Source organism: Halichoeres trimaculatus, unplaced genomic scaffold (genome assembly GCF_033239565.1).
Source record: "Halichoeres trimaculatus isolate MK-OKI-2021-1 unplaced genomic scaffold, fHalTri1.1 fHalTri1_scaffold_12, whole genome shotgun sequence".
NCBI classification, from domain to species: Eukaryota; Metazoa; Chordata; class Actinopteri; order Labriformes; family Labridae; genus Halichoeres; species Halichoeres trimaculatus.
This window is the reverse complement of record NW_027437190.1, coordinates 6,347,044-6,374,851: the sequence shown is the minus strand read 5'-3', so window position 1 is coordinate 6,374,851 and position 27,808 is coordinate 6,347,044. Positions and strand designations below refer to the sequence as shown.

Genomic DNA, 27,808 nt, shown 5'->3' with positions numbered 1-27,808 from the left:
CTTTTCTCATAATTACAGCACTTTTGATTATCAAATAACATGAGCTTTTTTCCTTTTTGTTGCTAAAGTAGCATTAGTCTATAAAAATGCACAATTTATCAGATCACCAGTGGTTGCTGCCTGTACAGTACTATGAACATTATGTTTGGTTAGCTAACGTTATATCTGAAGTGAAACCCATATAGACAACCAAATGCTTGACTCCCCTGCACCCAGGTTTAGTATAGTTTCCCTTAGTTAGGTATAGTGATCAAAAAAGGTAACTCCATTGACCCTTCGTTCTTAGACAGAATTTCCAAAACAGTTGATCCACTTATCCTGCTCAAAACTAATGACACACAGATATTGGGGACCTCAGCACAGAGGTTGACTGCCACAGTTATTAAGTCCTGTACTGAAGTCGTGAGACAAGAACATGTCAAAAGGAAACAGAATTTAGCTAAAATGAGAAACATACCTAAAGAGGATTTCTGTGGATCTGTGCTTGATTACTCTTCCTCACAGACGTAGTGATGGAGATGATGTAATGGTTGTGCCACACTAAACTGAAATTAAACTGTAACTCAGCACTTTATTGTGTCAGTTGGTGTCATTAACACAATGACACATATCTTAATATTTCAGACAATATCAACACATTTTCCCTTTTTTTGTGCCAACCACCCAGACAGAATATAATACACACATAAACAATTGATGCTCTCAGGATCATATCATAATAATGGATAAATAATACAATTCCAGATTCATCGTACATACTTGGCAGCAGCTTTCCAAATACATCCTTAAATTGGGTTTACATTCAAAACATGTGTTTCCATTATCAATGTTACGTTGAAACAGGGTGTATCACGATAATTAATGTAACAGAAGAAACTAACCATTAAAAGTATACATATAAAAAAACATTAATGAAATATAAGTACAAAGATTAAAGAAATAAATAGATTGTCTTTCTATATCATTTGTCAGATTGATTCATATTTAAGCTATACATGCACATAAGAAAAACTCTGATTCTGAATTTTGCAAACTGTGTGGTACTTAAAGAGTACAGATAATTTGATTTCCAAGGAGATTTTAAGCAATTTCAAAGCAAATAAATTAAATTTTCAAACATGCAATTGGTTATTAGTTAATACTTTTCAAATTCAGCTTCTAGTGGCACAAACCTCAGTCCATAGTTGATCATGTTTTGAGGATGTTTTTGTTTTCGGACATGTGGCCAGACATCTTTCTGAACTTTAATAATATGTGATCATCATCTTTGTTGATGATCAATAATTTAGGTAGAAATTTTTTGTCAGACAATCCAGTTTTACATCATTAAAGCTGGAAAAAAGCCTTATGACTTACAAAAAAACATCAGAGCTGCCCACCATTAGCACAATGCCAAAATGACATTCTACCAAAGGAAAATGGTCTATGACCCAACAGATAATGATTGACAGCAAAACACTTGAAACATATTTTAACACATTATTCTCAGTGATGGGTGTTTCCAGAGATGTGATAACCCATCTTTCCTTCCTTTCTTTGTGTTCCTTCAGATCGGACAATTGGTGTTTAAGGGGATGAAGCGTCTGAACAGAATCCAGTCTCTTGTGTTTGAGACGGCCTACAACACCAATGAAAACCTCCTCATCTGTGCTCCAACCGGCGCCGGTAAGACCAACATCGCCATGCTGACCGTCCTGCACGAGATCCGCAACCATCTGCAGCCAGGAGGCGTCATCAAGAAGGACGAGTTTAAGGTCAGAAACTGACACACACACACACACACACACACACACACACACACACACACACACACACACACACACACACACACACACACACACACACACACACACAAAATAAATAAATAAAAACACTAATAGCGTTGGTCTGCTCTGGACTCAGGATGTGTGTGTTTAGGTTTAATTTAAAATCTCAGTCAGAATTTAAAAAGATTTCTGTGTGATGTTGCAGAAGTTCTGTGATTACTGAGTTGATCCTCCTTAGAGTCTCAATGTGACTCACTCCACATGCAAAGATTCAGATGTAATCCTTTAGAGATTTAGATGCTGGGAGTTTTAGGAATGTGAGGCTTTTAAAACTTTCAAATGAAGGACGGCTGAAATCAGTTAGCATTCCTCTGACAGGAGTCATTTGATGATGGTTGCTGCATTTTTTTCTTGATTTAATTAATTTTCCTTTTTTTCTGTGAGCGCAACATTATCAGAACTAAATTTAGGCTTTTGTGCATTTTTAAAATTTTATGAACAAGCCACAATTTAATGCTTGAAGAGGAACAACAGCTGATAACCTGGACTCTGTCAATCTCAAGAATCAAAGATTTCCAGATGATTGTTCAGATTCTATCGAGTGCAGTTTCCTCTTCAGAAAATAGGCTTCAAATCAGAGTCTGTCCAAAAGATGGACGACATGACAGCTCCTTAAAAAAGGAGCTAAAACATTTAGAGCTACCTCTCCTGACTGGCTGTACTGTAGACCTTAAAACTAAGGCAGTCTTTTTTTTATCCAAAATATTTTTATTGAAAAAAAAAAAATACAACACAGTGTCTCCAATCACACAAATACACGAAATATAATTTACCTTTTCCCTTTTTCTCAACAGTTCCACGTACACATACAAAACAAAAACACCCTGTGTGGAATTTGAAAAAACAAACAATGAACAACCCCTGCTTCAACCCCCACTCAGCTCATCATGACCAACACTCATAATACTGGTTATTTATGCAATACAAGAAGTACATGACATTTACCTCAAGAACAACAAAGACAGTCTTAATGGAAAAACAACACTAAACTAACTGACCAGTAAGTTAGATCATTTGTTTCCCTATCAGCTTGAACATGAGGAAAGCTCTTCAGCTGTCATAACATTAGTTGTTGATAATCTGAAGGGACCAGAAAGCAAATGGAGAGATCATGCATACAGCGATAATATTGGAGAAATGAACCATTCTAATGTGTCCTCCAGCCTCTGGAGACTGTTAAGTTAATGAGTTAAACTGTCTCATCCAGACATCATCACTGGACCAAAACAGTACAGAGAAATATGGGATATGATTCAACAAAGTGAGCATGAAATGACTCAAGAAAAGGTGAAAATCAAAAAATAACTGAACAGACCTTTTCCACAAGACTTTGTCCCCTCCAAATCCTGGTTTCTTGTTAGGCTGATTTTGACCTGATTTTAAGTTACATGACTAATTCTGAATGTCAGCTGCATTTTGCGTTGTTTGGTTTGCAGTATACAGGAGAGCACAAGGGTCGATCATGACTGTTTCCCTCAAACAGTCAGATGAACTTTTGTCATGATACAAGTTTTTGTAACATACTGTAGAGTTATCATAATACAAGAAGAATACTACACCACTAAAAATCAAACAATATTAAAACCTGTTCAACACCTAAGAAAAAAAAACAAACTCCCAGTGCCAAAACTGTTTGTTTTTCATTTTTGATCTCTTTAGTCTGCACAGTATGTTGGGACAGAAAGTCATTAATGACAGACTAACATCTGACTCTCTGTTAAGAGCAGTTAAAGAAAAAATAAATGAGTTTTTCTGAAACTAGTAAAAAATATTACCTCTGACTTGTCAATAATTGGAGTGAGTGTCTGCAGGGACTCTTCTCTGTCTGTGTTTTTAAATTTGCTCTTATGCCGTAGTGCAGAGGTTTTGATCTCAGCCTTAGGGATGGGTACTGAATTAGGTACTTATATTGGTACCGACTGAACTCTGTCAAAAGTACCGGGTACCGATTCGCACAAAATCAAACATTACCATGTTTAGGTGCCTAAATGCATCCTTGTGACTGTGAGAGAACAGAAGAGGAGGTGATTTTTCATGCTGCACATGAATACAGCATTGCAAGGTTATATCCTGAAGAATAACTTCAAATTGAAAAACTTTGACATTAAACTATTGATAAATATTTTTTCTTACCGTATGAACATAACACAAAAGTACTGAAAATTGGTACCGTTGAGTACTGATACCGATTGCCAGGTGCTAGACATCAATACCATATCGCTTCAATGTGAAAGGTACCCAACCCTACTCAGCCGTCAGGTCAGGACTGATAAATATATGAGGTAAAATCTCTGCCTCTCTCGTTTCTTTCCATAACTCGTGCATCTTTATGAGAAAACACAAAAGCAGTTAGTGGTGTAGCTGTGACAGAGGGCAGAGCAGAGGGACTCACACAGGAAACAGGAAGAAGTGTGGCTACAGAATCACACAAAGAAAACCCAGCTTCCTCTTTCGTTTGAGCAGGGTGTAGGAGAAACCTGGCGTGAAACAATCAGAAAATGATTTTTTTCCTGTTACCTTTCCTTGCAGCAGCGTCAGGTTGGAAATATGACTTGAGGCTTGTTTTTCAGTACTGTCCAGGGATGGGAGGTTTTGAACTGTTTGGTTTGGCAGACTTGGTTCAGAATACTTGTGATGTTTGGATCTCTTTTTATTTTTCCTTTGTTTTACTCTGTTCCATCCCGATCATACGCATCTGCAACGCAAAGTAAAGGAGTGCAGCGGGACAAATGTGGAGGCGTGTGTGTTGTGGACATAGCTAGTGGGGAAGACAGTCAAAGTTAAAGGATGTGCCTGTGGCATTGTTTGCACTGCTGTACAGGAAAACTTTGTATGCAGTGTGAGCTCTGATGCGATGGGTAAAAAGTGGTGGATAAAACCACGACTTTGTCGCTGTATTTAGTGAGTTTTTATTTGAAACATCAATTAAAAACAAATCTAGCCACTTTTCTGGAGTTCAGAGACGCTGACACTGTTTTGATCTTACTCTCCTCAACAAAAAGCAGTCCCTCTCAGCTGCAGCCAGAGCGGACGACTGCACACAAATAAATTGCCCATGCTTGTTGTTTTTGGGTCACTTTTGCTGGTCTCAAGCCCAGATAAAAGAAGGAAGGTTGATATTTAAATATTAAAAAACAAAAAAAAAAAACAAGAAACAACAAAAGTAAAGTTTTTTTGTAGTTTTAAACATGTTCAGTGTTTTTTTACCCCCTTTCTGTCCCTCACTCGATGTTGTTCCTCTCTCCTAAAGCATCCATGACAATAACATGCAAATGCCATATTATGCAAATTAGGCAATGGCGTGGTTTAGTGACTTCTGGGACTTACCTCCCTGAGGAGTTGGCGTGTTGAAAGTAGCAGTGTCTCACTCAGCTTTAATGATGTTTCAGATGGCAAGCTGCCTCATTCTTTCAGGTTTTACATGACTGTACATGACAAAAACTGTTAATGGTGGATAATTGGGATAGATGGTATTCTGGCAAATGTGAAAATAACAAAGATTGTAACATGTTTCAGCATGTGGTTGACAAAATTCCAAATATCAGGAATGTAAAAACCATAGTGTGTATTCGCTAATTCCTCCCTCATCAGTGCTGCATCTCTGTTCATTTGTACAGTGTAGGTTAACGTCCCACCCCTCCACAAACTTTACACACAGTGTACACTGGGCACAAAAGCATGTCTTTGTTTCTTCTTCAGCTAAAGGTGAACAGCCAAGGCCCACTGCTTAATGTTGCTCAAAATATTTCCATACTTAAAGAATAGCTAAGAAAAGCTGATGTAAGTTGTGTAAAGTGACACAGAGACATTTGCATAAACTAGTCTTAGATATTGAAGTCAGTATTTTGACTCACATCCACGTAAATAATTTAGACTTCCAAAAGGCTTTGCTGTCTTTCATCTAGGCCTGCTCACACACACTCGCACACACACACTTGCTCACTAGCACACATGGTGCCAGCCAGTGACAATGGACACTTTTCATACATCACCATTAAACTTCAGCCGTGCAGGTGGCTGGCATCATATTTCTCAATAAATTGTGATTTGTGCAGGTTGCCAGGGAACAAATGATCCCGCCTGTGTTTGTTCATTTATCACCACAGTGTCCTTCCAGTCCCAGTCTGCTGTACCGCATCCCCCCTCCACATCCCAACCACACCCCCATCTTCTACTCCCCCTCTCTGCTCTCCATCCCATTCATCTCTAACTCCCCCCCTTCTCTCTGCAGATCGTATACGTGGCTCCGATGAAGGCCTTGGCAGCTGAGATGACTAATTACTTCAGTAAGCGCTTGGAGCCGCTGGGTATCACTGTTAAAGAACTCACTGGAGACATGCAGCTAACCAAAGGAGAGATTCTACGAACACAGGTACACACACACACACACACACGTTGCCTGTCATGTTTCTAAATCACAGCTCAAACTAAGAGCACAGAAAGTAGTCCTTCCTCAAGCTTCTGCTACACTTATTCAGCATGTTCTCTAGCTCCCTCATGTGGATCAAATTATAACATTTATTAAAGGCCTTTTCATCGTCTATTCTTCAAATATGAGAAGACACAATGACAAAAGGATCTAAAGGCTGTCTCCATGTGCTAAAACTGCCTCTGCAAAACATTTTAAATAACCTCTAAGAAAATAGTTTGCTTTGACATACGATAATGTGCTGTTTGTTCTAAATTAATCAAATATTTTGCTCATTATGTCATTTTTAATGCACTGTATCTGTGAGATCTCATGTAAAAGAGGACAATTATATGTTAAAATGACGAGATTAACTCACTTTTATTTAAAACCTTCAGCTAAACCTATTCCACCAGCTTCCATCAGGTTTCTCTGCTCTGTTTCCTCTTAATGGAGCCGTGTGTTGCAAGCTGCCTCAGTTTTACTGCCCCCACCACAGAATCATAAAATTCAGCCACAAAAAGTTCATTTGATTCATAAAGCTAAAAACAGGGATGTTGGTGAAGAGCAGCGTGTGACACTGCTGGCAGGTAAAGTTTCTGAAGCATTTTTTATTTTTACAGCCAATAAACTTGTGTAATAGTCTCTGACAGAATTATAAACACAGTTTAAAAAAACATGAACCTCAGTTACAGCTCTGGATGTTTTATCCAAGAGGAAAACACTGAATGTGGATCTTTCTATCAGAGTTTTCAAGAGTTAGTTTGACCAATGGTTATACTTTTGATGATAGCTACAACATATCACTTAAAACCAGTCTACAGCAGATGACTGTGCCTACACCTTTATTTTACTGGTATCTGTCAGTCTGGTTGACCTGAATCAGTAGACTCTAGATCAAACGTTTTAGAATAATTAAAGGTTTCTGTTCAGTTTATTTCATGAACACAGTGCCATGATATGGACAAAGATTTTCTGAGTGTCTGATGCTTCTTTGTTGACCAGCTTTCTAACTGATCCTTTCTTGTAGTTGACATTTTCACAAGCTGTTTAGCTTTTGTCTTTGGCTCTCTTAGGACTCTCCTTTGTTATTACCCCAACAGCCTTTCAGAGAGAATTATGTGTTGGTGGAAATTAGTTCACAAAGATCAGGCTTCCCCGGCCTGATCTTTGCATGTCCTCTTTAGAGAAATAGTTTTGATCAGGTTTCTTTGGATTAGGTTAATTCATGATTAACCTTTAAGCCTAATCCTCCACTATGGCTCAAATCCTGTACACAGGAAATGTTCAACCTTAATGTATGCAAATCAACTTTAAATCACACTGGGGAAAGGAAAATATGCCTGTCAGGTTTCTTGAAATTAGAATGTCTCAATAAGGAAACAGTTTTCTTCTTCCATTTATGTATTTACATTTATCTTTACAAGCAATACAGACAACATTTTTGTCATTTGATATCTTAAAATTAGACACTGTCTTTGACTTGTCAGGTGAATGTGGCTCATAACAAGTCCAATAAGCCAATTTTGCTAAAATAAGACAAACATTTGCTTGGATTCCAGTTTTTGCAGCCCAGTTGTATGTTTTGGTGTTGATGTTTTAAACGTTAATGTTTTACTGAAGCTGAACAATAAATTACAGATTTACAAATGTTGCACTTTAAGCATTTGAAATCAACAGATTGCAAAAATCTTAATTTATTTAATTATTATTTAATATATTCACCCTCTGCATGAACATTTCCCCTGGGCATTGGAGACTGGCTCTTATTTTTATGGAGCCAGATGAAGCTTAAGCTAGCTGTCACTTAGCCCAAGGCTAACCAGAGATACACAAGTGGTAAATAATCTGCGTCAGCATACATGTTGGATTCAGGGGAAACATGTTGGAAACATGTTAAAAACATGGATAACAGCAGATGGGCTGTATAAAATCTGCGTAGACTCTCTGTAACGCACTGTTTGTGTATCTTTGTTCTCATTATTATAATATTAATGCATACTGTTGTTGCACGTTGCAATGTTTTGTTCATAGTCTGCAGGCTTGGTGTTGGGTTTTACAGTAGAAGACTTAACTTGTAGGAGTTCCCAAACTGTTCAGCCCACAATCCCCAAAGAAGCCAATATTTAAAAGAAAAATATGGACAGAAACACACAACTAAAAAATGTCAAGATACTTAATTTGACTGATGGGTGAAAGAAACCCCAACAAAATAGACTATCAATGGTCGCATGTTGCTGTGTTCCCAAATTAGTCTGCCTTTCCTAATACCGTGGTAAGTTTTTTTTGTTTGTTTGTTTGTTTATGGTTTATTTATTAATTTTCAAGTTAATTTTTTAACAAATATAAACATAAGGGTCATATATTACTACATTCATTTGCATAATGTCTGATTTTAAACCATACTATAGGGTATCACATCTCATACAGACAATGGCAGGATAGGAGATATCTCAAGAGGGCAACATCGTGCAACCAAACATAAGAGAAGAAGAAAAAAAACAAAAATCAACAAAAACATGCAACAATAACAGAAAGAAGGCATAATTACCATACTATCAATCTCAAATGCTATTAAAATATGTGATTTACGTTAAGTGAAGTAGAAGCAGAGAGGGTTGTTCAGCCAACAGGGTCAGTATCTGGTTAGAGGGACCTGACATGCTCTATAAAAGGTAACCATATTTGGTTAAGAGGGAGAGGGAAGGATAGTGACAGATGTGATGACAGACAGTAGCCATGTTTACATGAGCAGTTTTTTGTCTTTCCGAATGGAATCTTTCTGAATGACTTTTCCAAAAACAACAGTAAACATGGAAAGGAATATTCCAATCTCTGGTCGTCATGCGCCGCGGTAATCAAACAGAATAATCAATGGGGCATGTGCAGAAAAACGTAAACATCACAAGATTTATCAAAGACTGAGGACAACTTTTTTTATTTTTTTTATCATGGTATTATACTCCGTATTGCGAGTGTCCGTCCAGTCTTGAAATTATGTTCAGTTCTTCAAAGTTTGGATCAAAAGCAAACTTTCCTACAAATCAGACTGCTCGCCGCCATTTTGAAAATTGAGGAACATCTCTAGTTGCGTCTTACGTCATATCTGAGCATGCGCTGAAAGAACGTACCGTGACAACTTTCCGTTTGAGTGGATACATGATACCTCAATCGGTTTTGGGAAAGGAATATTCCACCCCTGTGAAACCGATTAAATGTCCATTTGGATTGGCACTTTTCTTTCAGAATGAGGTACATATACAGGTTTAATTATTCATGTTTGAGCAAATAAACCGAATGCAAGTGGAATATTTGGGTCCATGTATACGTGGTGAGTGAGACAAATACGGATTTCCAATACTGAAATAATGCGAGAACACGTGTGCAAGAGTAGCTGGTCCTGTATGACATTTATTACAGTTACGATCATGTGAGCTAATTTGCTTTTAGACCAATGAGCTCTATGAATTACTTTGCATTGTAAAACTCTGTGACCAGCACAAATAGAGGAAGTATGAGCACGTCTTTGAGCTGACTGCAGAAACTCAGTGCTTATCTCTATGTTGAGATCCTCAGACCAAGTTATTCGCAGTTTGTTGGAGACTGAAGATTTGCACTCAGAAAGGATATTATACAGCTTAGAGATTGTACCCTTGAGGACAGGATTGATTGTCAAAATAGTGTAAGTCAAGTTATATGGGGGAAAAGCAGGGAAACCAGGGAAGCTGTCCCGTACAAAGTCTTGGGTTTGCAAATACTGTATTTAAAGAAGTGGGTTAGAATATAACTTTATTTGTCATTGCAACAAGTACAACTGAATTGCAAATTAGCAGGTTAAATATACCAGCTAACTGATCAAATGAAGCAAAGGTTCCATTGAGGTAAAGATGCTTAACAGAGAGATTACACTGAGTTTGACTGTTATTTTGTGCATATATTTACAAAACTTGATCAAATATGCCACTGTAAGTAGTTTTTGATATCCCCATCAGTGTTTTCTAAGCTCTAGCGGGGTCCAGACCCCTATTTTGGGAACCAAGACTGCAGTGTCCCTAGCGCAAAGGTATTTCTCTTTTCCTCCAGGGATACATGTAAGGTTTTCCTCAGAATTGGTTTAATGAGACCGCTCAGTCACCTCACATTTCCCTGTGAGACTGAATAAAAAACGAGTAGGAGACAGAGTGAGTATCTAGTCGCACCAACTTTTCCCACACTCTGCAGAATTACTGATTTATCACTCAAGGTTTCATGTTCAAAGCAGCACTTCTGTCTGCACTTAGTAGTAGTAGTTTCCATGGTTACAGCGTAGTAAAGACAAAAAGTGTGTCTGTGGTGATGAGGCTTACATCAGCGTAGGAAAGAGGGAAGAACATGAGTTTCTACAATCAGAGGATAGAGTTAAGAGAGTTTCACAATTTCTACGAATCAGAGCAGCAGAGTGAATTTTTAGTTATTGACTGAAGAGACTTTTATGAATGGAGTTAACTTTCACCTCTAACTGATTTAAGGTATATATGCTCATCACTGTTCACAGGTTCTACATCAAAAGGAAGAATCTGTTCTTGGGGTCTATACTTCATAAAGAGGAGTGTTTGGTTCATGCCTGTTGAACGTTTGTGGTTCAAGCAGTATTGACCAATCATGTCAGGCTTTGGTGTATGAGGGCAAAACAGTCCTAATGAAGATCAAATCAGAGTATGAGCAGTTTGTCACAATACACCAACGTCCATTGACAGTAATCTATTAACTACTTATTAGACTTTAAAAACAGTCTGTGTGGAGAGCAAAAACAGGAGGAACACAAACCACCATAATGACATTCTGGCTCCTGTCAGTAGAAATTAATGAATGAATCTTTATTTTGTTTATGTAGATGACAACTTGAACAGTGAAAAATACCAATACGTGGTAATTATAAAAGAAATGAAAACAAAACAAGACAATCACTTTTTGAGGTTTTTAGTTTACATGAACGAAATGGAATAGGAAGGAGTATCAACTCATCAAATCCTCCCCCTTTGAATTTTGCTATATTAAAATTATAACGCTATGTTAGATTTACCAACAACTTTTAAACATGTAAAGTGAATATACAACATACCACTTATACAGACAAATAAAATCATACCCATGCCATCTTCACAAATGTATCAACCATGCCCTGTAAAATTTTGTTACAAGTTAACATGTTGTGATTTTTATCCATTTATGTATTTCTGGAAAATCATGTCTTTATGCCTCTTTTTAAAGAGACTTGTGCTCAAAACTTGTTTTAGTTCAGTACTCAGTCTGTTCCACAGTTTAACTCCACAAACAGTGATACAGAAACTTTTTAATGTTGCACACACACTTCTAACCTTTATGTTTGCATTTTTCCATAAATGATATCTTCCTTCTCAATCACAAAACATTTACTAAATGTTTTTGGCAGTTAATTATTCTTTGCGTATTGTAGTTGAGCTGTTTTGTGCTCCACAAGTAACACATTTTAGAGCTTCGGATCTAAAGAAGTCATCTCTATGTGCCTGAAAATTGGGATGAATAAATCTGATTGCTCTTTTTTTCAGAATGAAAAGTGGTTTGAAGGATGTTTTGTAGGTTTTCCCCCATGCCTCCTTACTGTAATTTAAACAAAGAAGAATTAGTGAATGATACAGAATGTGGAGTGATTTCTGATGTAGATTAGCTTTGCTCTGGCAAGAAATGAAATCCAAGAACCATTTATTTTTGCATGCAAGAGCATCTAACAGTTTTAAATCAAACACCTTGCATGTGCACACATACCTGGTTAATAAACCTGTTTGTGGTTTCTAGAAAAGGATTGAGGGTTTTTATTATTCAGACAAATCTTCAAAAATTAATTTAAATTTCTACTTCTGATCTGAACCCATTGCCATTTTAATCAGGCTGTTGTCAATGCAGTGCACACAAAAAAAAAAAGCCAAGCACCAGTAAGTCATCCATTGTTCTCAGAGATGCATATCAACATCAGGCCAGGGGGTTTAGAGATTGGATTCTTGCCCTGTGTTCCACTATTTACTATTCACTTAAAGTTTCCTTTGGTAGCTCAGATAGCTCAATTTGATTTGAAGAGTACACTGACACCTTAAAGTTGGATTAAAAGCTGAAGTGTCATCGGACCAGACAAGTTACGTTTTGATTCTCTACAGCAATAAAAACACACAGGAAAGACTTTTCCTTTCATGTTAAATTCAACAGCACTGAGGTCGTAGGTGAGAAGGGCCAGCCAGTGCACAGAGGGATCATGCTCTGACCGTCAAATGACCAGATACTGCTTTATCGTGCTTTCTGTAAAAACTCCAGAAGGGAACGCTCACATTTTTCTTACATAGATTATTATAACCAGCTATTTGGGAGAAAATAGTATCCACTTTAACTTCAGAACTCATTAAAGCCCCCGAAATACAGTTTTTCTAAACTCATCAGACTGTTATGTCCAGATGGACGAAATGAACTCGACCTCAACTATCTGAGTCTGCTCTACTGTAGTTTCTTTCCTCGGAGTAAAAATAAGTTGGATTTCTTACAACGGAAGAAAAAAGCTGCAGGTTGAGCACATATTCAGGAGAGAAGTGTATCCAGACTCCTGCAGCTCAGAGAGGAGCGAGGGTTGGAGGATCCAGTCTGAAAGACCAAGAAGGTTGGGGAAACATGCATATCTGTTAAATCCAAAAGAGTTGGATTTCAGAGATTGCTCCGCTCAGAGTTAAAGTTTATAAGCCTTGTGGGACTTATGAATACAAAAAAGGAAAGGTTTGGGTGGGTGTGGGTGGTTGGGTTTATTCCGATGAAATGAGGCCAATTCCAGCTAATCTGAAGGTGTATTAAAGTTGCATTTCTATCACGTCATGAGAAAAGGTTTCACAAAGAGAATGATTAGTCAGATTCACTGCAGCTCTGCAGCTCCTCTATCTCTCCTCCACTGAGCCTCCGGTCTGACTGTGTTAGTGTCAGAGCATTTATACAAAGTGCAGAGCGAAAAGGGCTGTCCACGTTTAACAGGCCGAGTGATGCCACAAACTGTAACCTTGGCTGTCTTCTATCTCTCCTCAAAGTCCTCACTGGCTCTTTCATCAGGCGCTTTTGATGTACGGGCTGGAGAGGGGGCTCTGGCAGGACTTCAGTCCTCGTGAGGTGTATGAAAGCAGGCGTGAGGGATCAAAACTGGACCAATACTTGTAGAATTAAGAGCTTATCTTTTGTCGGACCGACTTGTTTCGTCCTACGGCAGTCAGCAGGGTCATTACGTGGAGCTTTGTATCAAACGACTCGCTGAAACAAGCATATATAAAGATAAGTCAAACACAAATAATCACATATGCGCTGTAACACAACAGGGTACTCATACAAATGTGATCGCGATTGTGCTAGATTTAAAACTTTTGAGTTTGGAATATCATGAAACCAACATTAATTTAGAGGAGAAAGGAGAATGAGGAGGGGACTTGGGATTTTCCAGTGAATTATTCTTCTGAATTATTCCACTGTGTTCCTCAGTTACTGTTTATATGGGGGTTAATCAAGTTGTAACAGTTATCAGACATGTCAGACAATTTCATACACTTGTTGAAACATAATTAATAAAACAAGTTGGTGATTTTTTGATAAAATTTAAGTTATTTAATTTAAGGGCTTGTTCAGAGCAAATGATGGGTTAGAACGAATGGAACCCTACTGTTTAGAATAAGGACATTTTAGGCCACTGTGACGACTCTTTACATACTCTTTTCTTGCCATATTGGAGGTGACAGGGCTTTGAGTCTCCACACTAGCTGTGAGAGCGCCCCTCAATTCTGGGAGACGTTGTTTTGAACCAGGCTGTAATTAACATTAATTTCTGCTGTGAAAACTTTTTTTTTTTTGGCCTGGTGTGTATGTGACTTTTGGTATTTCTAGAGCCAGCCCAAAGCAGACACTTGAGAACAGCAGATTTTAGCACTTCTGCATTGACCCATATTTTAAGACTGGAGGTTGCTGCTTGTTTTATATGTGACCATGAAAAAGTCTCACTTTCATGTATCTGCCTGTTCATAATCAGAAATTCAAATTAAGTTTATTTAGTGCCAGAACTGGTAATTTCTAAATGTTATTTGTCAGCATCATAGATTGTAAAAAAAAATGGAAGTCATCTTGCTCGGCTAGAAGTGAGGTCTCCACAAAAACTGCTCCCCCTGGTGGCTGGCTGCAGTATAGGTTAAAAAATCCGGTTTCCCAGCCATTCCAGATGGGCCATGGTCAAACTGAAAACAATGAATACACCTCCTAGAAATGTTTCTCACGTTCAATTGTTGTGGTGATTTGAAGACAACATTTGGCTGTCTTGTATTCAGGTCCTCTTTTTTCTGAAAAGTTTAGTTTTCATTAGTTATACAAGGTTAAAAATGAGGTTTTACGTAACGTTCGACGATGATTGCTGTTCTTGTGTATTTTTTTCGTGGATCGTAAAATATGTTGAGAGGTAGAGTCAGGAAGTGATTAGACTCCCGAAAGAAAAAAAAAATATTATTTTTGTCACCCAGCTCCACTCAGATCCTCCCAGAATCCCTCGCGGTCTCTACCCAAACTCTGGCTGCAATTGCTGCCAATGGCTGCGCCTGTGACGGCGGTATTTTGGCTATAAAACCGTACAATGGTAAATGGCGGAGCCACACTGTCCACTCTATATACAGTCTATGGTCAGCATCCGTGGTCAGGTCGGATTTTCCCAGGAGAACACAATCTTCATTTGATAAAGAGAAGACCAAAAGTTGCTGTGATGACACCTCACCAGCAAGTTAAGTTTAGCTGTGAGAAGCAAAACCCGTCCTTTTTCTTGTAGAAAATGATTTCTGTGATTAATTTTGTAGTAGTGTTGGACACAGGAGCTGAACTGTTAAAAAGAAAACAAGAATGTCACAACAGAAGAAAGCTAAACAGGAGAGTGATAGAGCATGAGCTGAAACACGGGTTAATCTGTTAGTGGTAAAGTTCATTCCGGGATTCACCAATGTTAGGTCCCTGTAATGAACACCAAACAGAGTCCTCACAGAACCTTTAGGAGTTATTTATTCTTTTCATGAAAGCAGAATTAAATTGTTCCCTTGTATTTATCACTTTGACTTATTATTGTTTGCTCCTTTTCTGCATACTTATTCAGTGAATGCTGAAGAGACAGGAGCGGCGGGGAGATAAAGAGATGCTCCACGGGCCCAGGCAGGAATCAAACTTGCTTCAGTGGGTGCCCTGAATTATTATTCTTTACTTCATAACTCATTCTGACATTGTTTTCATGATAAGGAGAAACTCTGTGTACCAGACTGCTGATGAGCAGGTGCAGCTGAGAGAAGTCTGAAAACCTGAACTGATTTTTTAATGTAGCATGTGTATGTTCTGGAAATTAAATCCAGCATAACAGACGAGGATTCATGAAACACTGTTTAACTGTGTGGTGTGTAGTCTGCAGTCACCAATGAGACGCTGAGTTGGTCCTATTTAGGTTGTTCAGCTTTTCTGAACCACTTCCCTTTGCTTTCTGCTCTGACAGTTGATTACTCTGTAGACGGCAGTCTGTTTGGGATTTCAGAAATGATGGTGTAATGTTTCAAAGACATACTTGGCTGGCCTGCCGAAGTGATTTCTACAGATAGAAAGTTCAGCAAAGCACCGTCAGAGACCCTGACACTTGTTTACAAAGTAATATTGAAATAAACACAAACACAAAAGAGTTGAAGCTCATTGTGGCTAAGAGCAATCTACTGCCTGAGCTCTGCACTCCACAAGGCTTTGGGTGGCTCTGTTTTATTTCTGAGTGAGTAAACAATAACGGACGCCAGACCTCTTTCAATCACTCAAAATAATCAGATATGCAATCGGTCATTTCGAGCACGGGAACCAGGGACGCAGAAAACTGCACTGCAACAAGAACTCTGGTTCTTTTGGAAGCAAAATGACTTTGAAGTATGTGAGCAACAAAAAACAGGGAGCTAGTGTGTTCCGCAAACAAGCCAAGAACCAGACGGAGTGGGTTTCTGTGCCATCAGTGTGTCTGAACAGGTAGAGAAGACCTCGCTGCTCATCCTCAGTGAATTATTTCCTCTGTTTGAAAGAAATCTTCACTTTTCCTCTGCTCCTTAAAACAAACGTCATCACAGCAGAAAAAGAGCAGCTCTCACTGTTGTTGTTTTTCTCATATTAAGCTTAGAAGATGGTGTTCTTTGACTTTGCACAGTAAAACACACACACACACACACACGCAGCATTGAGAAGTTTCTCATGACTGTTTTCCTCAATAAGCCATCAGTTGATCACACTTCACAATCCAGTAAATGTCTTCCTTTAACGTCTCCCCTCTGTGTTCCTCCCACCCGCCTCTTCCTCCCACAACCTCCTCTTCCCATGGCTGCGATAGTCACCATGGAAACAGAGCAGGTTTGGAGGGATGCTGCCATGTGGATGCCAGTGAGCGGGTGGGTGGTATCCTGGGACTTTCAGGCCCTCTTTCCTCCCCGTCCAGAGAGGAAATATCAGTTAATGACATCCGAGAAGGAGCCGCCGCACAGCCGGGTAGTTCTCTAGGAAAAGGAGGATGAATAGGCGGCTCGAGTCTCACACAGGGAAACTGAAATAGCTGCTGATGTGTTTCAGCCAATTTATACATCATTTTATTTTTACACTATAAAACAGAACAGTTGACGGCAGGAAATGTGAGGCTAAACCTTAAAAATAGTTTCCACAGGTCAATACAGAAATGTCAAATGACTCATGGTGCTCACTGGGTCGTAGATGAATTCAGGGTATATCACTGTGAGCTATCACAAGTGAAAGGGGTTTAACAAACAGCATTTTCTTTTCTCAGGAACTTAAATAACTTTTACACTTTCACACATTGTTCAAAGTGCTGCACCAACAGCTCAGGCTTGTAGGGCTACTATGATTCCTATTTTTACATATTCAATAAAACAGCAAATAATAAAACAGAAACACAGATTAACCCTCTCCAAGCACCAAACGCCTGCAGTTTTCCCAGCTATTGAGTCAGTTTCAGAAGTCAACTGTCCATATATCTGTACCTGAATAGTCATTAACTGTGCTGGGTGTTCAAACTGTCTTTTGTGTGGCTGCAGAAAGCCTGTGGTCACTAGCCTGGATGTCAAGCCAGTCCATTGAAAGCAAGTGGCAACCTCTGGTCTGAAAATATATTGCAATAGAGAAGTGCTAAAAACTGCAGTTTGACGAAACCACATACACACCAAGCAACAAAAAGCTGCTTTCACAGCAGAAATAATGTTTACAGCCTGGTATATTTTTTTTCTTTCTGAACTGTGATTTCTTTACTGGCATAATTTTATTTCTAAATCAGTGGTTTAGAAGATATTAAGATGAGAAGTTTGCTCAATCAGAGGCACAGCTCAGTTGATTGATATGCGTGAACCCTATAGCTGTTTGTGTGGAGGCTCAAGCCTGCCCAATTTCCAATATGGCTCCCACCATTGAATTGCTTCAGAAGTGCATATCAGAAACAGATGGGTGACATCACAGAGACTGCATCCAGATATTATACATTTTCTATGGTTGAAAGCCAGGGTGTTGTATTGTTTTAATGCTGTTTTACAATGCTTTTATCATATTTGTAAGGTGACCTTGGGTGACATACAGCGCCTCCAAATAAAATGTATTTATTATTATTATTATTATTGTTATTGTAATTATTATAACTATTATTATTATAATTATTTTGTTACAGGGTGACTAGCTAATGATTAATGGTAATGTTTTTTCTTATAGGTTGTTAAAGAAAAAAAGAGAGCTGCATACCTGTCTACCTGTGGGATAGGGCTGGAGGAGAGAAGTGAAAAGTTTGCACACTGTCCAAAATGCAAAAATGTTCCAGTACAAGAGAAATGCAGCTTAAAAAGTGTGGCCGCCATCTGGTCATCATCATAGCATCAGTTGTGGGTAAACACACAAAATAAAAAACCCAAGCAGACTAAATGCAGCAAAACTCAAAAACAACTAATAAATGAAACATGATCAAAGACAGAATTAAAAAGCATAAACAAACACAAAAGTTATAAAAATAAAGTTGTAACTTGATCACTTTACAACAATAACTTGTAAACTTTATTTCCTAAGGGTCAGAACAAAGTTAGACACAGATTTTTTTCTTCCAAATCTATAACTTGATCTGCACTGCACTGAGTGAACTCTCTGTCTGTCAAAGATCTCTGTTTGAGCTTCGGTAATCATCCATCGTAAGTTATCACCTCTCCATCCTTTGGGTTCAGCCTTTTTTGTGGTTTGCTCGTTTTCCTGTTCATTTAATTTATTTGTTTTATGAACGAGGGGGAGCCATCTTTATAGAAAAGACAAACAACATGATCCCTCCTCCTGGTCAACAAATTGTTTTTGCAGCATCTTGCAAAACCCAGGTCCCCACATCACTAAGTAAACCCTGTTTTATCACCTCAATGCTGGACCTTGACTTACAAAATGAATGCTATACTGAATTTAAGAAAGCCTGAAACAAAAAGGTGACACTTTAGGCTGTTTTCTTACAAATGATGACTGGGGAATAAATCATCCTGAAGGTATGCCCAGTTTCTATTGGTTTCATTACATCACACTTTTACGTTTAGGAATCAAACAGCAGATACTCTGTGGATTCTGCCCTTCCACTTGAGCACTTATGTAAACACATTATTGTAAAAACCCAAATATGTCGAGAACAAAGCTACATTTTTGGGAACTCAACACCCTTCCTCAAACTCTCTGAGTGTTTGTGTTTAACTGACTGAAACCCAAAGTTTCACCCTCTAAATAACAACGCCAGGCACTGGTGACCCCCACTGCACTTTAAGGTAGTAAATGTTACTCAAAGCTCCTACACTGGCACTTATATGCCAACCTAAAAGAAAAATAGCCTGAAAAATATTTATCTTCTGCTCATGGGCTTGCTGTGCTGTTAGGAATAACTACTGCTACTGAAGCTTTTGTTAATCTGTCACAATCACCTCAGCAATCGGCGACAAAGCAACAGAAAAATAGAAATTGGTAACATCATTCTGACTCACATGGTTTCATGGGCAAAAGCTTTGATCTTAGTTTTTTCAGCATGGATACAGAGTGTGAAGGTGAGGCCTCACAGTCCTTGTGATGTTTGGATTTCAAGCAGGAGGTGTCTGAAAATTTACCATGTAAGGCTCCATTTGGGCATGAATTTTGAAGCTTGGTTAAGCTAAGATAAGGAAATGTTTCACCACAGAAGCACCATGAAGATGAAGAACTTTGGATTTAACACCATTGCTTGTTCATCTCTTGGCATCCCATATCTTGATAAATGGCACACCTTAAAAACTCACCTTTAGAAAACGTCTAACTAATCATATGGTAACAAGCTTTGCTGTAAACGCTGGAGGAAATGTCAGCGGTGTCTCCCGTATGCTGAACATGTCTCAGCCCAGGAATTAACAAGGGGAAAAATAGACATTAATCACCGTACATGCCAGGTAGAGGCAGTAATGTACAACATGTCTGACATTCCTTAGACAAGGTTTTTTATGAAATACGCATTAATCTTTAAATCTGCCTAAAGACTGTGCTTTCAAGAATATATCATTTAGAAAAACAGAAGTTCACAAGTTCACACTCAAGTTTCTCAGTCAAACAGATACAGCATCAGTTGTCAGTGTTTAGTGGTGGTTCAAACTATTAGATGACCCAACAGATCTGAAAGTATTGATGACTTGATATTGACCTACAGCAGTTACAGCAGTTCATGTCTCTGCCAAAGAGTCAGTATATTTCCTGAGAACTTCACTAATGTTAACCCATGCCTTCTGCAACTCAAGCCAAAGGTTCTCCTTTGAATCCCCAATAGATCTGTACTTTTTATTTTTAGCTCACCCCAAAATTGCTGGATGGGGTTGAATTTTGGACCTGAGGGGGCCAGTTCATTAATTTCAACGTTCCTTTTATCAGGAAAGTGACTTACTCCTCATTATGATGGCTCTATTCCATGGTTTAAAAAGCATCATGAGAAAATAACGACTTTGTATTTATCCTTGAACAGGTTTTTCAATGGCCAATTCAACTAAACAATGGAAACAGTTAGTTTAGCCCATTGTTGCAGTGAGAGGTGGGGATAGGATGATATCAGAGTAGTTACCTCATCCTTGTATTTCTTTTTATAGTTCATACTGGTCCTTAACTGATGCTAAGACATATGTATCTTTTGATGATCAGGTCTGTGGCTGATTTGACAGACGGGCAAACAGGGTATTGCAGTTTGCTTAGTGGCCAAACGTCTGCCCCTCCTCCCCCACTTCTCCCATGTCTGAACCATAGCCTGTATAATAAATGGACGTAGGTCTTCGTGATGTCACCTGGCTGTTTCTATAACTGCGTTCTAAAGAAATTTGTCAACCTTGGCAATATTGGAAATGAGGCTGGCTTTAGTCCCCACACTAACAGCTATAGGGCGCCCACCTGTCAGTCAGCTGAGCTGTGCTTCTTATTGAGCGAACTTGCAAATTTCATATCATCTAAACTGCTGAGGTAGAAAAAAAAAGTCAAATAATCAAATAATTTTAGATCCAAAACAAAATACTAACAAGCAAAAAGTGAAAAGTGTTGTCTTTTAAACTGAGTTTTTATTTTTTCTACTGATTTTGTGTTTATTTCAGATCATGAAGTTGACTCAATCAGTAGTTGTTGATTTACCGAAATGATCTTTAACCTATCTTTAACCTCACAGCCCGGGCTTTTCACTGACTGAACAAAACAAAGATACTCATGACTCTTGAGTTTGACCAAAGGCATCAGCGGCTGCCTCCAGCTCAGAGCGAGGACATCAGGACTCAGTTTTACTCTCGCTCCACGGCAGATTCTGGCTGTAGCTCACCTCTGTTCAACCTGAAGCTTTGAGGTGTATTAAAGGAGTAATTTACATCCTCAGATTTGACCGGAAACTTCCCTCCTCCTGTTTCCACCAAACTGCAGAGAGGCAAAGCACACGGTCCTGGTAGTTTCATCAGCATGATATGAAAGAAAGCCGAGAACCCCGTCGACTGCTACCATCAGCATTTCCTCTGTTTTGTGCAGGAAGCTGCTGCGATCCCCTTAATGTGAACACGATTAGTCGCTTCTCCGCTTCGGGGGATATTTGCATAAAGTTTCATAAAGAAACTTCTCCAAGTTAAACCACGTCACACAGCTGGGTGACTTTTCCTTTCTGAGTGCCCAGATTACAACATTACTCATGACAATGTGAGCGTGAGCATGGACAGGGCTGGAAAGTTCCACACTGACAATGTTTCCCCAACTTATTGAAGACGACATTTTAAAAAGGAGGACAAAGTTTCACTCTTCCTCCTTTTTACAAAAGGTCTTTGTCACTTTTTGATTTGATGCAAATGCATGTCATATGAGAGTGTTTGTAAGAATAGGAATCACATCTGTATTCATTTACTGTTTATACACAACAGTCAGGATGGCATCTAATGTTTCCACCCATACAGAATGATAAATATTCAAAAGCAATCAATAAATCAATGTGAAAAGTTTGTATGAAATTCTACTGAAGGTAAATAGTTTCTTATTATGATTCATCACCGGCTTAAGATAGAGATATTAGCTTCTTAAGTGCCACAACTAGCAACATGTTGCTATCATAGACTGTAAAAACATGGGTGAAATCCTTGTTGGTTCACCCATTGGTTTTCAGTGAGGAGTTCAACTGCTGGAAGTATTTTATTGGAAACTTGGCTCAGCTTCACTGTTGGACACTGTTGGAGTCATAGACTGATCAAAATAATGGCCTAGTGTGCGTGATGTCACCAATTTGTGTCTGACACAGAGTTTTTCAGCCCATTTGGGACGGGGGCAAAACTTGAAGTGCTGATGCCCTTATAAAGGCATGGCTGACTTGTCCTCAAAGAAGGCTTTTTTTCTTCTTTTTTTTTTTTTTTTCAGTACAAAAACAGTGCTTGTTAGCTTGGTCTGTGTGTGTGGTTTCTGGTGTTTCTGAAGCAAAATCTCATATTTGCAGTTTTAGCAATTCCATGTGGGCTGACATTTTTTAAAACTGGGGTAACCAACCAGTTGGTTAGTGAGCCTAACTGTCAATGCTAACAGCTGCTGTGTTAATGCCTGTCACATTTAAACTCTAGTATCACCTAAAGTGATGAGTTATTAAAACATTCACCAGAAATCTTTTTTTTTCTAAACAAATATGATAATTTTAGAAAAGATACAGGGTCAGCAATTTGTCCTTAGGTCTAATTTTTTAAATAATTTTTGCACTAAATCCTTAAATTTTAGTTTTGTAGTTAATATGTTTTTGATAAGAAATTAAAATTTTGGTTGTCACATCATGGATGACCAAACTTGATACGTTTTTTTATTTTCTTAAGAAAATGACCCCCTCTCCCCCCAAATATTAGATTATCTGAGAAAGTTACAGACATGTCCACTCCAGTGAAGTACATGCACCCTAGCATTAAACACAAAACTGTATAAACTCTATATAAAAATAAATTCAGTTGTGTTTTTTTTTTTTTGTCTTTTAGTAGTTCAACAATAATATTTATTTTCTGCTTTGTATATCATTCCTCCATATTTCAATATTTCACACATTTGAACTTTGTACATTTTATATTGGATGCAATTTTTAACCCTCTGATGCATGTCTGAAAAAAATCTTGACACAGGCTGACATGCAGTTCCACCATATAAACCTTTACTTTTAGGATAAAATGACTTATAAATAGCTGGGCACTGCAGTCACCACTATGAAACAAAGGCTTAGGCTAATGAAATAAATAGATGAATAAATAACAGTGAAATTACATGATACCACACCTAAGGACATGGTGTCTGAAAAAACAATGTATTCAGCTCCTATTTAGAAACACTGGGTGCCAAACATGGATGATGAATTTCCTGAAAAAAACTATTGGAATTTAGTGCCAAGTCTATTTTTATACAGTTCTCTTCCTTAATATGATTTATAAAAGTTGTCACATGTTGAACCAAACTGGTGACAGTCACTCTAGAGAGGTTTGGCTCAGAATTAGAAAACTGAACGGAGCAGTGTTTAAAATAGTAGATTCATTTACAGCAAATATGTTCAAGGGTTTATTGTCCCTCCATCCATCCATCTTCCAGCGCTTATCTGGGTCTGGGTGGCAGGGGCAGCAATGTCATCAGCAGAGACAAGTGGCCCCCGACCCTGGCCGCTCGTCAGCTCCTCTGGGGGGGATACCAAGGCGTTCCCAGGCCAGTTTATGATAATCTCTCCATCATGTCCTGGATCTGTCTGGGTCTCCTCAGAGATGGGCATGCCCGAAAATTCCACCAGGGAAGCATCTCAGAAGCATCATCTCCAGATGCCCAAACCACCTCATCTGGCTCCTCTTGATGTGGAGGAGCAGCAGCTCTACTCCAAGCATCATCCTGTGATGTCCGAGCTCTGAACCTTATCTCTAGGGCTGGGCCCAGACACCCTCTGGAGAAAACTCATGACAGCCGCTTGTATCCGGTCAGTACCCACAGCATATGACCATAGGTGGGGGTTGGAATGTAGATTGACTGGTAAATTGAGAGACTTGGCTTCTGGCTCAGCTCCCTCTTCATCACAATGGACTGGTGTTCCCTCAGCATCACTTCCAATGCCACCCTGGTCCATCTGTCTATCACTTGCTCATTTTTCCCCTGGTGTGTGAACAAGACCCTAAGATACTTAAACGCAGGGGTGGCCAACCAGTCACAGACCAAGAGCCACAAAAATTAGCATGGTACTACAAAGAGCCACATCAAAAACACACTTCCTCTCGCTCATAAACAAAAGGACATGAGATAAAAATCAATACACTTCAAAATTTTGAAGTGACACTTACTGCGTTTGTAGGCGTGCTTCAATTCGTACTTGGAGCCGTGTCTAAGACAAGTTTCTGTTTTTACTCCAGAAGAGACAAAATTCCATCCATCTTTCTATCTAGAAAGCTATGAGCACATGTGCAAGTTGAGAAAAGAAACTGAAACTCAAGTATCAATCTCATCACCCAAGTATTGATCAATACTGATCACATTTAGATTGATTTGTACACCACTACTCATAATAACAATAATGAATGGATCAAAGAGCCACACACTGAAAGGTAAAGAGCCGCATGTGGCTCGCAAGCTGCAGGCTGGCCACCCCTGCTTACACACATCCATGACTCCTCCAATGAGTCTTACCAGACCCAGAGCAGGCAGCCCAACCGACTGAGAACCATGTCCTCAGACTAAGAAGTACTGATCTTCATTCCAGTTGCGAAGTGCCCCAGATTGATCTTGAGATCAGTGTTCGATGAGACCAATAGGACCACATCATCTGCAAAAAACAGATCCAAGGCATCCTAAGACCCTCGAACCTGACTCCTTTTGTGGCTATGCCTAGAAACTCTGCCCATAAAAGTAATTGACATAATTGGTGACAGGGGGCAGCCCTGGTGTAGTCAAACCCTGACTGGGAACGTCTTCTGTTGGCAATAAGAACCAAAGTCTTAAATGTAAAACCTGTAACAATGGGCCATTGACTCCACATTCCCAGAGCTCCCCCTGCAAGATACCTTGGGAGACACGGTCAAAAGCCTTTTCCAGATCCACTGGTTGGGCAAACCCCCATGCCCCCTTCAGCAAGGGTATAAAGCTGGTCCGGTGTTCCATGAGCAGGGCGACCAGGGTTATTATATTCAAGTTTGTTATACCATCTATATTTTCTTTTACTTTGAGCCAAAGTACACACCATGTCCCTACTACCCATATCAATAAAGTAAAAAGAGAAAAGATGAAGAGGGTAAACAACTTGTTTTTGATTGTGAGGGTGGAAAATACACCTGTTTAAATGAGAGGGAAAAATGAAGCACAGAGCATGGGTTGTGTTGTGGTATCTCTGATGGTCTGCACACCTGTAAGAGCCTTTAATATATACCCTGCATGCAGCTGCACTAACGGATGGTGTTGATGTAAATTTAACACAAAAAAAGAGGCGCAGATGTGATGGATTACCTGTCTCATGCAATATTCACGTCTCCAGAGGTGGATTTTTATCGCTCAGTGAAGTGAGCAGAAGTGGACTCTAAAGTGGGAAATCAATCCAAAATGTTTTGACATGCATTAAAAAAATAGTCACAGCACTGATTGCATACAAACTACCTGCACTGATGTACTCTTTATTTAACCAGGCCGTCACTGCGCCTGCTGCTCTCATGATTGGCAGTGATTTCATATAATGAGACATACTTCCACTTTATGTTTATGAACCCATTTTTGATGAAATTGGCTTCTTTAGGAAACATCAACATCTTTAAAATTCTAGAGATGAGTATATTTAGATGACTGACTCAGTCCTGCTGTGATGTGTTGATAAATAGGATAAATGACGTGGTTCAGCTAAACAGTGCTGTGTCTCAAAACCTCTTTGTGTGTGTGTGTGTGTGTGTGTGTGTGTGTGTGTGTGTGTGTGTGTGTGTGTGTGTGTGTGTGTGTGTGTGTGTGTGTGTGTGTGTGTGTGTGTGTGTGTATGCTGTTAAGAAAATCCTTTGGCCTCTTCTCCATTTTCCAGTGTCTCCAATTAGTAGCAGGCGCTTCTTTCTCTGTGAGCGCCTGCCTCTAATGGCTGCATGGATTGATTTAAATGCAAACTAGAGAGGATTTAATGAACTGCTTTCAATAAGGAGTTTAATAGAAATTTGCACACTACAGACAGGCTGCTGAGCAGCTCACACAAACGTTAATTATGCATTTTAGTGTTTTTAATTCTAAAGAGGGAATTAAAACAACACTTAAAGTAAACATTGTGCAGAGAAAATGTTCAGTGGTGACAGTGGATTCAGGTGGAAACTGTTGTTTCTGTTGAGTATATTCAACAGAGTAATCATACAAACACTGAAAACTAACAGTTATTGGGGTGAAATGTACTGACTTTGACATAAATCTGATAAACTGTGTCAACTGTAGAGCTTCTGTATCGCAGCACGCTTAATGTGAGTGATGTCGGCCTCTCTTCCATTATGCTGTTGTGATTTAGGTGCTTCCATCTGCATTGTAATGAGCTACGGGCAATTGGGTGTTGATGAACCGTGAGTGTGACATAGTACTCAGGAGGGAGTTTGACTGTGCTGCTCCTGGTTTTACGCTCTGTGTTATTCAGTTAAAGGAACAGCAAATGGTGAAGATGAGGGATTATCTTGGAAAAAATCTGAATTTTCTTTGTGAAAATTGTAAAACATTTCTGGATGTTTCGCTTTACCTTTGGGTAGTGGGGAGGAAATGCGTTATTCTTCTCTGTTTGTATCAGATGGTTTGACAAAATTCATCAGCAGCACATTCATAAAGACACCCTGAGACACAACTCAGGTTTTGAAATGTTTCACTCAGTGGTATGTTGTCACATCAGGGGATTTGCTTGTAGACCGGTCTTGTATGATTTAGTGTTTGACAACAATTCTAAACTAAGACGTTGCAGAATAACATCAGTAAAATTCAGCAAATTTAGAACAGCTTCATGCAAGTTTATCTTTAACATGAGATATCACTCTTGGCTATGGTTATTAATCTTGGCTGAGGCTCCTGTTCAGAATTTGGCCAATAATCTGTATTTATGTTTTACCCACCACATAAAAAATGTGTTGATTAAAAAGTGAGCTACTCTGGCTCTCCTACCAGTGTCCCAATGCCTCTTTTCCCAACGAAGGAGGCACAAAACAAAGGGAGGAAGACCTATGTGCAGATTGTTCAAACAAGATATCAAACAAAAACCTCGGGTGTGACAAAAACCTACAAACACAATCTGAATGGTCACTTGGGCCACAGGTAGGGATGGGTACCTTTCACAACTGATCCTCGGTACCTGGCAATCGGTACCAGTACTCAGCAGGACCAATTTTTGGTACTTCTTTGTGTTTATGTGGTAAAAAAATACAAATTTGATTAATAATAAAGTATAAAGCTTTTTTTTTATTTAACATATTTATTTTTCATTATATAAACTTGCAACGCTGTGTTCATTTACAGCATGGAAAATCGCCTACTTTTCCATTGCCTAACAGTCACAAAGATACATTTAGGTACCTAAACATGGTACCTTTTGATTTTACATGAATTGCTACTTTGTACTTTTGACAGAATTTGGTCGGTACCTATAAGAGTACCCAATTCAGTACCCATCTCTAGCCACAGGGGAACATGAACACCATAAAAGACAAAGAGGGACATACATTAAATCACTGTATGACGGGAGAATTGCACAATGATTTTTTTTTTTTTTTAATAGATCAATCAGTGATGAAGGTATGGGAACAAAAAAATAACTGATAAGATAAATTAAAGGGAAAGAAAACATACAGGAAAATAAATAAAATGAAGCCAGGGAAGAAAATAGTCACAATATTTCAGTGATTAGTTCACTAAAGGGGCAGTGAAGAGTGGTAAAAGTCTCCCTTCTACATAAATGCCTGATTGTAATCCACACTTTGAAATGAGATTATCTGTGCCAACATAGGTTATTCCTAAATGCTACCTCTTAGCTGCA

At 38.9% G+C, this 27,808-nt stretch overlaps 1 protein-coding gene across 1 annotated transcript in view; it reads left to right on the top strand.

Moving 5' to 3' along the window:
- ascc3 (activating signal cointegrator 1 complex subunit 3) overlaps nt 1–27,808 on the top strand; it is a 211,888-nt gene that overhangs the window by 81,919 nt on the left and 102,161 nt on the right. Inside the window, exons 9-10 of the mRNA XM_074683393.1 lie at nt 1,551–1,754; nt 6,058–6,198. Coding sequence (XP_074539494.1) covers nt 1,551–1,754; nt 6,058–6,198 — 345 coding nt within the window. The remainder of the gene's footprint in view (nt 1–1,550; nt 1,755–6,057; nt 6,199–27,808) is intronic.